Consider the following 11,609-nt stretch of genomic DNA (forward strand, 5'->3'; position numbering starts at 1 on the left):
TGTCTGGTGAAAACTGATTACATGGTTTGTATACCAAAATATCCATATGAAACTGGCAGTTCCCCTCATTTTCATAGTTTACCTCACTTATTTTTAAAATGCTGCAGTGTCATTTGAATGTTTTGGAAGAGCTTTAGTTGACAAGGTAGTTGTTATGAAAAATGTGTGATTGAGCAGGTGTAACGTTCAGTCACCAAATCATTACATTTTGCATTTTCGTTTTGTAAAGTTCACTTTGGGTGAAATTCAAAATGAGCCATTTTTATGTTTTGAATTTTTATGGGCTGAAAATGTGGTCGCCGTTCAGCGGTAGCTGCTGAAACAGTGAGAGGAGAAACTTTTTATGGAGAAGGAGAGAGCTGCAATTTCAAAATACGAAATACTGAGGTTCACGTGCCACTTGCATTAGCCAACTTCATAGATTTACTGTCAGATATTAAATTTTCATTCAGTTTTTAATATGAAGTCAAAAGTATGCTATACTGAAAAGACTATAAAAAGCAAGGTCTAATTCATCAATGTAGGCGTTCCAGGGAGGAACCTAAACCAAAAGCACCATCCACAGTTTATCACTGAATACCTGAGTCTTCACTACACAACAAAGCACTTATTTAACAGCTAATAAAGAGCTGAGGACACCGGATTTGTATCACTGTTATTAGAACCTGCTTAGTCATTAGAAGGTAGGTGGTCATTGTAGTAGAAAGAAAACTACGGAAACTGTGAGTGTGAAAAAAACACTAGAAAGAAGCTCAATCATTCATACGTTTTCTCGAGGGGAATTATGGGTATTTTTCCCTCACAGAGTGGTTTCTTTTATGCTGCCAGGAATGGAGTACTGATTCATAGTGCCACTTCACTGAGGTACCCCTTTCAACTAGGTTTTCTTTAAAGCATTCAATGTGAAATAATAGATATGTTTGAATGCTGCTTTATGTGGTATCTAAACTTAAAAAAAAGGCTCATAGTAGGTCTGCCCACGAGAAATCATAGGCAAAGAATAATACTCATAGATTAATGTTTTTTGAAGGAAAGAGATTTTCAGAAACGGAAGCAAATTAGGCACCAAAACAGCAGATAAATGCAAAAGTTTGAATACAGCTTCAAGAAAGTCTCACAGAAAGCAGTCTTCGTCTCATGTTGCTAAGGGGTTTGCAGCAATAAAAGCGGTCCATTCAGTCATGAACGTGGGGGAGGTGGCTTTAAAAATTAGTTCTGGCCTATCTTCACACCTAGGTAATGAGAAATGAAGTGAGATCAGATAAGAATTTAGCGTCTGCCGGACAAGCAGACAGACAAGGAAGCCCCCCTGCTTATGTCACCTCCGCTACTCATGCAAGCGCTTGTCAGGGTTCATTTCCCCCTCAGCTGCTCGGAGACCCCCTCTCGCCTTTCTGCTGGAGCCAGAACAACCCGAAAACAGACAGAGGGGCAATTCTTAGCAGAGACCCTCCAAATGAGCCAAGAGCCGCAATGATATGAGGCGTAAATTATTCCCCAGTGCAGGATTGTGACACAATCAACTGAAAACTTTCATTACTTATTACATATGTAAAAGCCAAGACAACCATGTGCCTCATTATGTTTAACAACGACTTATATTACTTATATTATATTCTTCTTCCTCAATCAAAAGCCTCTGATTAACAGATGTGATAAAATGACGCAGAAGTAATAACTTTTTTCGTCTTATTACTTTCTTATTATTCAACAAGGTCTTCACACATTTGCATTAAAAAAATACATTTGTACAATGAAATGTAACAGTTCCTCTTGAGTGAATGCATGCTTGCAATCTGGAACGGAGATATAATATGAGGCAAGAGAGCATAATTTATAAAATGAAGTGTGGACTGTAGAAAGTTGCGTTGGTATTGTGGTTCCGGATATGGATTCGGATATGTGTTGTAGAGTTATATTGAACCTCGACACCATCCAGAAAACTTGTAAATTGGACACAGTTGGAAAACTAATAAAGGAGAATGGAATTAGTAACGCCTCATGAAACACATTCCATAATGCAGCTCATAGTTTTCAAGTACTGTTTTTCATGTCGAATTTGATTTCCCCTCTCCAGGGTGACCTATTTTCTTTGCAGCAGATCTCATATATTGAATTACAAGAGTGATGCCTGTTAATAGGATTAAGCCCTTATTTATTTATCCCCCCCCCACACACACACACACACACACATCTAATTATAAAGTCATCTGTAAAAGCATCTGATGTATAGTGAAAGTGACAAAAAATAATCACGCCACATGAGAATAGCCCTGAAACACCCACAGATGGGAAGAGGAGAGCGAAAAGGTAACGTGATAATCATAATGTCCATACTATAGGTTTTTTTTGGGGGGTGGCTTTGTCTGTGAAAGATGGGTACACTGAGAATTTTATCTACAAAGAGAAAAGGCAGTCATCAGATGTCTTGCTGAGATGTTTGGATGTAGAACTGGCACCCTAAGTAAGAGCAGTCTGTTCTCACATGGGCCGCCAAACACACGTCTGCAACAACCAGTGAAGCCCAAGAGAGGCCAGAGAGCAGAGGCTTTGAAGAACTACTTCATACTTGGACTCAGCAGGACCCACAGATCAAGCATGTCATACTCTTAGGAACTGTCTGAGGGCAGGTAGTAAGCAGCCAATGGAGAGTAAAGACAGAACTCTGAAAATCGCTGGTTCGAAAGAAAACATGAAATCGTTTTTTCCTTAAACTTTTTTAATCAAACATGAACTCCAGCTCACACTGGAAACAGTGATCTTAGAGTTTCACAGTCCAAAACATACATTTTTTAATTACTCTTTGGTCGACTTTCCAATTTTCAAAATCAATTTCAGAACATTCCCCTTTCTCATTACACTTGCGGTCTTTTTGATTTATAAACTACCCACAAAAAGTCCTTGTAGTGCCTTAACTACATTTAAGTGCCACAGTATGACATTGTGTCTCCTTTCACCCCTCCCTCATCCACAGCAAAATCCTGGGCCAAGATCTCATCTGCTAGGCCGTCCATCTGGGCTGCACTCTATTTCCAACTCCTTGATCCATGCAGTACTGCTGTACACACTTGCAAAACAGAATCTCTATCCTCATAAAAAGAAACTCCAGCTTGCTGATGTGAGAAATGGCTTGAATGACACCTGATATGCCTCATTTTCTCTTTGTAATTGCAGTCTTTTTATTAATAAATGACTAGTGGAAATTATTTTTTACCAGAAAAAAACACTGCATTTACATGGGGTGATCTAATTTGTCTGAACTTTAATTCATCTTGTCGCTTATGGCCATTTTTTTCTCACGCTCAACAACCCTAATTAAGGTGCCTTTTGAGACTGAAGTGACATCTATTTCTTTGGATAAAGCCCTGAATTTGTCTCTGTCTGTGAATATGTGAAAAACTCCTTTGTGCCTCGGCTGACGGAGGACTTTGCACTGCCTCTGTTACCCTGGAAACCTTTTGAGAGGTGAAGGAGAGGACAGCCAAGGAGCAGATCATGTTGGCCTAAATTTGCAGGTAAATCCTCACTAAGGCTGTCCAATTTAAACAGCTTTAGCATTAAATAATAACCCTCGATGAGGAAAAAAGGAGTTACTCTGACAAACTTCTATTTTATTTATCTAATAACTTTCCATTTGTCGCTCTCCACAGTTGCACCAAAGTCCAATGCAGACCCTTACATAAGCAAAGTGTTAAAGCGTGGGAGTGTTGATCAAATCAATCAATTCATAACCTTTTACTGAATTAAAACATTAAAAAATCCTACCTCGAGAATGCAGGTCCCTGGTGCTGTGTTCTCCTCGACAGACACATTGTAGAAGTTTCTCTCAAAAACAGGCTCGTTGTCATTTATATCCTGAAGAAAGATGTTTACAACTGCAGTGGATGAAAGAGATGGCTTTCCTCCATCAGTGGCCACCACAGTTATACTGGGACTAGGGTTCTTTTCATAATCCAGCTGGGAGAGAGTGGTAATAATGCCAGTAATGGAGTCTATACTGAACCAGCTGTAATAAGCACTTCCATCTTGTAGGATGCTGTAGCTTATGTCCCCATTTGGCCCCTGGTCTTTATCTCTAGCTGTTACCTGTAACACAAAGCTACCTGGAAACACCACTTCAGGAATGACCTGCCTGTACACTGGTTGGTCAAAGAGAGGAGGATTGTCATTGATGTCAATCACTTGGATAGTGAAGGAGGATTCAGCCCTGAGCGGAGGCATGCCGGAATCTGTCGCCATCACCCTCAGCTCATAGGTGTCTCTTTCCTCGCGGTCCAGAATCTGATCCACACAAATCAAATAGATTATGCTATCCTTAGTGGTCAGGGCAAACTTTCCATCACCTCCCTCTAGTGACACATTGACATTAGCATACTCTCCGTAGTCTGGGTCAGTAACTGAGATGCGGGCTACGTACTGGCCTGGCTGTGCCCCTTCTGAGATTCTGGGAGATCCGTCCTCACTGAGAAAGATGATGGTCATTGTAGGCTGGTTGTCATTGTAGTCTCTGACATGAATGGTGACAAAGGCATTGGTCACTTCTGGGTGAGTTGCGTTGTCTTGCGCCTGGACCACCAGCTCGTGGACCCTCCTCATCTCGAAGTCCAGTGGTTTGTTGAGGGTGATGATGCCAGTGCGAGAATCTATGACAAAGTAGCGATCTGGGTCGCTTTGTCTCCTGTTAATTTCATATAGCACCATCCCATTATCGCCCTCATCAACATCTGTGGCAAACACCTGCAGGATGTTACTTCCTGGTTGAAGGTTTTCAGATATTATAGCATGGTAGCGGCTCTGGTTAAAAACAGGAGCGTTGTCATTAATATCTTGCACAGTAATATCTAACGTCATCTGATCAGTTCTTTTGGGGGACCCGCCATCAAAAGCCTCCAAAGATAAAGTATAGGTGGATCTTTTCTCTCTGTCTAGAATGGTATTGACCACCAAATCCAGATAGAGAACTTCATTGCTTCCTCTCCTGGTTTCCAAGGTGAACGCCTGGCCAACATTTCCATCCTTGATAAGGTAACCCTGTGTCGTAAGCTGCCCTTTATCACTATCAACAGCTGGCTCGAGAGGAAACCTAGTGCCGATAGCTGTCTGTTCAGGAATTTTAAAAGTGGCTTGCTTTCTGGGGAACTTTGGAGCGTGGTCATTTATATCATTCACCTTGATGGTCACCTCTACTGTCACACCTGTCATGGTGACTGCAATGAAGTTGTACCTATCCCTTAATTCTCTATCCAGAACTTTGGCAGTTTTAATAATGCCTGTGCTTTCATCTATATCCAAATCACTCCCTACTCCTGTGCCCTCATGGTCTGAAATGAAGTACAAGGATGCTGTTACGCCAGGGGGGAGTCCTGCACTGATGTCACCTACAATTGTACCTGCTGGTTGCTCCTCATCTAGCTGTAGCTCAAGGGTTCCCAAGACCACAGGTGAGTGGACTGCTATAAGCTCCAAGACCACATATACCATTAGCACTATCCTTTGGCTCCACCAACCCTCACGATGCAAAGAATCCATTACAGACTTCCCAAAACCCTTGGCAGCAGTCTTCATTTTGGCCCCTTCGTTTTAAACCTAGAGACACACAGAGAGGAAAGGCTGAGCAATATCAAAATATTATTAAAAAAAAGTCAGAACAGCAGAAACTAAGTAAAGGTGTAATATTTTTATAGTAAGGTAGTTTAAGACACCTAGGTAGCCTACATGCCTTAAACACTTTCCCATATGTTTTATTGACTTTGCTCCTACCCACACTATATACAACTGGCCAAGCACATAACATTTTCCTTCACTTCTTTTTCACCTAATAAGTCGACACCTTGTTTCTCCCATATACCAGAGAGCCCCCCTTTGCTAAAGAAACATCAAAGCCACAGGCCACAGCATACCACTTCAGACAGGGAGTCTTTAGCTGTTGCTCTGCAGCTTTAATTAAAAGGGTGCGAGAATCAGTTTGGCCAGGCTACCCCGTGTGTTTGCCATAGCTGTTCGCCTTTGTATACGTCTGGGAGGTGAAGTCCTGGATTTAATATTTACCACCACATTTATCTTTCGTGGAATGAGGAATTTTAAAACAATCCCCCCCAAGAACCCTTTCAAATAACTCTCCTTAGGCAAACATATTGAGTTTATGAGAAGTAAGAGTGTGAGTGTTAAATCAAGGGAAAAAAATATTGAAACACTGATATTTAAAAGCAGCAAGGGTATTAGGATTTCTTGCATAAACAATAGGCACACTCTGGCAAAGGATCCACACCACTGCAGAGGAAATGTAATTGAGACTGAGAGACACTGTGGAGCAATGTGGAAATGTTTCAATAAGACTGTCACCATCTGCAGAATAATCCAAAACCACCAAGTGTCTGGCTCAAAGAAAATTATTGTGTCGTTTTCATTACATAAAAAGACAGGCTTCCAATTGTCTGTGGTTCTGTGTAATAGGTCTAATTCATAATGACTTTAACTTCCTGGTTAAGTACATTTTGCTTTAATTTAAAGAAAATATATACAGAAGTGCATCAATATTTGAATGGCTGGCTCTCTGTAAAAAGCTCTTTAAGGCTCCCCCCAGTGGATTAATTGATACCTGCAAGGAAACATTCAAAGACATCTGCGCATCTGTGTGTGAGCATGTGTCTGTGCGTGTGTGTGTGTGTGTGGACTAAATGCCTTCCTGAATGCTGTGTGGCGATCTGTCTTAGCCACAGTGGTAACAGTGTATTTGAGTGACAGAGCAGTACTGCAGAATTGAAGGGCTCCATGCAGTCTACCTCTTTCCCTTTTTCTGGCTCTGCAGCATTGTAATTGAGGTCTGCTGGAAGTTGGCCATGAGCACACAAGATTCCAGGGCTAATTTCAGTCTGCCGTGATTCAGAGCCCACAACACTGAAGATGCTAACTTTTAACGTCATAAATTGCTTTGAATTTAGTGTGAGTAGCGAGAAACCTTGTATCACATCTTGTTTTGAAATATGGCATGAGAATGTGTCCTGTTTGCATCTGCTGTGTTACTGCTGTGTCCAAGATGATTCAATGGTTTAGGCATAAAAAGGAATTCTGAGCCAATTTGCTCCATTAATCTCTAATTCTTATTGCTTTCACAGAGACCATAATAATTGCAAATGACAAAACCATAAAAGGCGAGCGCTACAAATTCACCATTACATAGTACAGTTTGGGTTGTTTTCTGAGTGCTGTTCTTGGCAAAAAACATAAGCACATCCATGACAGGCTGAAAATCTTGACAGCACTTGAACTTTAAAGCCTCAGTACTGATTTACTTTACTAAAACACTGGGGATGAACTTTTACAAAGCTCCCTCCAGTGCACAAAGGATAGCTTTTCAAGGCCAGACTCCCTGACCAAATACCACAACTGAAATAATGCAGTTTCTGGTTGAGCTACAGTGGAGGACCTCTGCAGAGCAGCGCAGCCTAATGGATATAACATACACACAGTTGGGTAAGCTAATTGAACAATACCAGGTAAAGCAGGGCACGTGGTTTCAAAAGATTCAGTGTGAGATTAAAGAGAAATCTATGCAGACTAAAGCTAAGATGTTAGCCTAATATATAACTGCTGTTGCCCACCCACGCAGGTATCACTGAGTTTCATACCTGTTCCTAAATTGCCAGTGAGAAGTCACATGTGTCAAGCTTTTGGGAAAGAAAACTCTTCAAAGAGGCTGCTGATGGTTAAAAGCTGTTGCATTAAGTAAGCCAATCCGATTGTGGTTTGGATTCAAGCATTTTTCTTGCATAATTGTCTTAGAACGTGACTCTCTTCTTCTGGTAGTTAAATACTGTTAATGGCTTTTGCAAAGATGACGCAACCGCTGGTGGATTAATCCCATGTTCTCTGAACAAAGACACTAAAATGTTTACTTTGCACGAGCTTCACTATTTTTTTTTCTCTAAAACTGGCGTGTGTGTGTAATATATCACGCACACCTCAGTGTTAGCTGAAACTGTAGCATTGACCCAGTTTCTTTTGAATCCTTTAAACCAAGTCGAACGACCGAATCGGTGGTTCGTGGGATTTACATAGAGAATGAAAATCTCTGTTGGAATAAACTAGATATCATTGTGAACACTTTGGTAGCATGACTGAAATCTGCATTCAAAATCCTTGGCAGCCTTGAATGCTGGGAACATCAGGGCAAGACTTTTTCCCCCTCCACTGTAGTATAAATCGTGTTTGGCAAAATGTATTGGATATTAACGTCTAATAGCTGAAAATACTTGGGCTTATTTATATCTGGCTTTACAGTTTTGGGTGAAGTATGAGGTCTATTTGTCTTTCTCTGCTGCTATGAAGACAAGTAGGCCTTTGGTTTGGCAACTACTACAACAAACAGTATCTAAACAAACACTACTGCTGCCTCCCTCCATGAGCCATAACCAACATTACATAGAAGAATGCCAACTCTCATGAAAATATAATTCTTAGCAATGCAAAGTAAAAGACACTTTTAAAAAAAGGAGAATTAAAACGGTGGATTTACCACAGATCATCCTGCCAAGTCATATCATTTCATCTGAGAATTTATACATATGTTTTGAATAGAGAATGCCTCTCAATTGCCACTAACTGAACAACTGTCAAACACTGGCCTCAAGCAAATGTCTTAATCACAGACAACATCGGAGATAGCTTCTTGTGAGTAAATGATGTGCTAACTGGAAATACATTATTGGTTAAAAATCGCCCTCCATCAAACAAAAGTTTAGCAAATTACCCCCAAAATAAAGCAGGCTTCTACTTCATTAACGCAACCAAAAAACCTATGTAACACTAACAAACCAAGAGGGACAGCTATAGTGACAGACTGCGTAAAATGAGCTTCTAATTCCAAGTCATGAGTCTAGTTACTCACAGAAAACGTCTGTGGTTTCAAGAACACGCCAGCCTGCTTGGGGCTCGATGGAGCCATAATGGAAACCACAGACAGAAATGCAGATTGACTGGACATGAGGATGGCAAGCTTAGCTCAAAGCAAACTACAATGCTCTGAATGTTTGCCAGACTAAGTGCCACATTTCTGTACCTTGCATTACTCTTTGATACTTCAGTCGTTGGGCATGTAGTCTTAAAAAGCCCTTGAAAAACCATGACAGGCCCTTCCTGACAATAACAAACATCACATTGGGAAAACCCACAAGCTACATTTTTTTCACTGTGAACCCTTCAGTTCAAGGTTCTGAGGGTCCATGACAAAAGGGATCATCTCTTTCCCACAACAAGAGCAGCATGGGTTGGTTCAGCTGTTTGTGTAAGATATTCAGGATAAAAAACACACACACCTAATATCTTTGAAGATGACACTGCCTGACATTGCACTGGCAGTGCTAGTGATTGCATCATTAAAAACAGATGTGTATCGTGTTACAGTAGCAAGGGTGCAAGGAGCAGCAACAGTACTACAAACTAAGGTAAAAGTTTTCCTGACTCACATTTTCTGATTATAAAAAGGGCAGGTCTCATTGGGAGTTTTTAAATCTGCGGGTGTCCAGATTGACATTCTTGCTTTCGCATTGATGCAACTTTTTTTTAAAATAACAGGGACTGGTCATAAATGTTGAAATGAACTTTGGAGGCGACAGCTTTCTGGCAAAGTGCCCTCAGACGCAATAGCTGATTTACACTCAGCTTGTTTGAGCGATGATTGAACTGCAAAAAGATGAGCAAAACCACAGTCAGGCAATTTTCAGAATGTGCAAGGCAGTGAGAAACTTTATGGTTAGATTGCATGAAACATATGTGCTTTTCTTTTCTTTTTTCAGGAATCTGCACACTATAGTGCAGATAGCATCAGCAACATCATACGCACGCCACAGAGACAAGACTAGTGAAAGGATTGCTTCATTCAGTGCACCAAAGGGAATATGACATAATTCTTGGACTCCTATAAACGCCACAGAGGTCCAAGCTGTGGTTTTATCCACAAGTGGTGCATCTTTCGCTTGTTTTTTCTGCAAGTTTAGATTTTGTCTCAAGTCTGAAACATGGCACGCACTGCAAAGATGTGCTGGAACAGAGAAAGTGTTAGAAATGACCCTATCATGCAAACAAACAGCCTCACAACTAACCATGCACAAAAATGAATGAAACAGACTCGGCTCTGGTGAATGAGCCTCATAAAATCATACAAGTGTTAGGGTTTTTCAAACTGATGACTGGTAGTGGAAAAATAGAAAAAAGAAAAAAGAAACAAAACCTGGGCTGCACCATGGCAACCATCACACAGACAACTGCATGGCGATGGATCCCAGTGACTTAATTGGCTTAATAATTAAAAGATATGAAAACCTTTTGTGGGTAATGATGTGAGTAATCACTGAGCAGCTATAGGACCAGCCGTGCGGCTACAGCAGCACTCGGAGGACTATACAATAACTGCATATAGGTTTCCCAATTTCAGAGGAATGTCTTGATCTCAGGGGGACTTTAACAAGGTGCGATTTAACAAACTGTTAAATGTTTTGTCAGCTCTTCAAAGTCTACCCGCTCAAAGTCTACGTAGTATTTTGTTTTTTGAACTTACTGCTATAGAGTTGAAAAACTGCCAAATGATCCATCCATATGATCAACCTTTGCATGAAAGAAGATTAAGTAGCCTAAATTAGCCACATTGCATATTGACTGATTGTAGAAATACTCGATTAAAATGACACGTACACGAGCTGCTTTAAAATTTACTTTCTAGCATTTGTTTTTAATTAATTAAAACTTTTTAATGCTAGAGGCGAGTCTGCATAAATGCAACGGAGCGCGCTGATGCATTGGTCTGCTAAAACAGTAAGTAACAGGCAATTGCTTTGCATACATCCCTCCACTAAAATCCTTTTCTAAAGCAACGTGATTAGTAACGCGTTGTTAACAATGTATAAGTGAAAGGGGGTAAAGTGTGCTTAGAGATAAACACTGATGAATAACTTCAACATCAGGCTGGTTACTTGTGGCGCTGGAAGGTCTGCGCAGTCCAGCTTTGATGGATACTCACATTCATTTGTTCCTTTCCGGTGTTTAAAGATGATAACTTGCGCTTCCAGATGTACAAATTCCTCTCACTGTTCCCTTATGAAGACGAAGTACAGAGTTACATCCATCCCAGGAAAAAAGGCATTATCCCCGCGGCACACTTTGTTTCTTTGCTAAATTCCTATTCAGGTCTCTTCGATTTCTTATCAGACGAAATGATTAAAAAGAAAGAAGCAAACTTGGTCTCTTTGTAAAAACTTTCCTTTCGTCTTATCGGCATCCACTGCCCGCCTGTCTGGGCTCACACACACTGCTGCAGCACGCTAAGTGAAACCAAACGATGTGGGGGCCGAGCGGTGAACGTCCGTCTCCAAAATCGAATTTTTTCAACACGTGACGGAGTGCAGCCTCCTGCTCCTCTCCTCTTTCTGCTGCTGCTGTGATTACCACAAGGAGCCACACCGACTGCAGAGGCAGGTCAGGTTATTGCTGAACTTTGGTGCCACCATCCTATGCGAAAGGGAAGTGTAAATCAGATACAAAGCTCGCTGTGCTCTGCTCTTCTGAAGAGTTAAACTGTAAAAGAAATCGCACAGAAATCTCTGCTGTGGTGACAT

At 41.0% G+C, this 11,609-nt stretch overlaps 1 protein-coding gene across 1 annotated transcript in view; it reads right to left on the bottom strand.

The window, feature by feature from the left end:
* LOC146560119 (protocadherin-16-like) overlaps nt 1–11,284 on the bottom strand; it is a 76,645-nt gene extending 65,361 nt beyond the window's left edge. The window contains exons 1-2 of the mRNA XM_085243974.1: nt 11,015–11,284; nt 3,766–5,586 (exon numbers count right to left, since the gene is read on the bottom strand). Coding sequence (XP_085100100.1) covers nt 3,766–5,565 — 1,800 coding nt within the window. The 5' untranslated portion in view covers nt 5,566–5,586; nt 11,015–11,284. The remainder of the gene's footprint in view (nt 1–3,765; nt 5,587–11,014) is intronic.
* Nucleotides 11,285–11,609: the final 325 nt, after the last annotated feature.

Source organism: Mchenga conophoros, linkage group LG14 (genome assembly GCF_057382185.1).
Source record: "Mchenga conophoros isolate Kocher_MC1m ecotype Shallow Benthic linkage group LG14, M_conophoros_male_GT1.1, whole genome shotgun sequence".
NCBI classification, from domain to species: Eukaryota; Metazoa; Chordata; class Actinopteri; order Cichliformes; family Cichlidae; genus Mchenga; species Mchenga conophoros.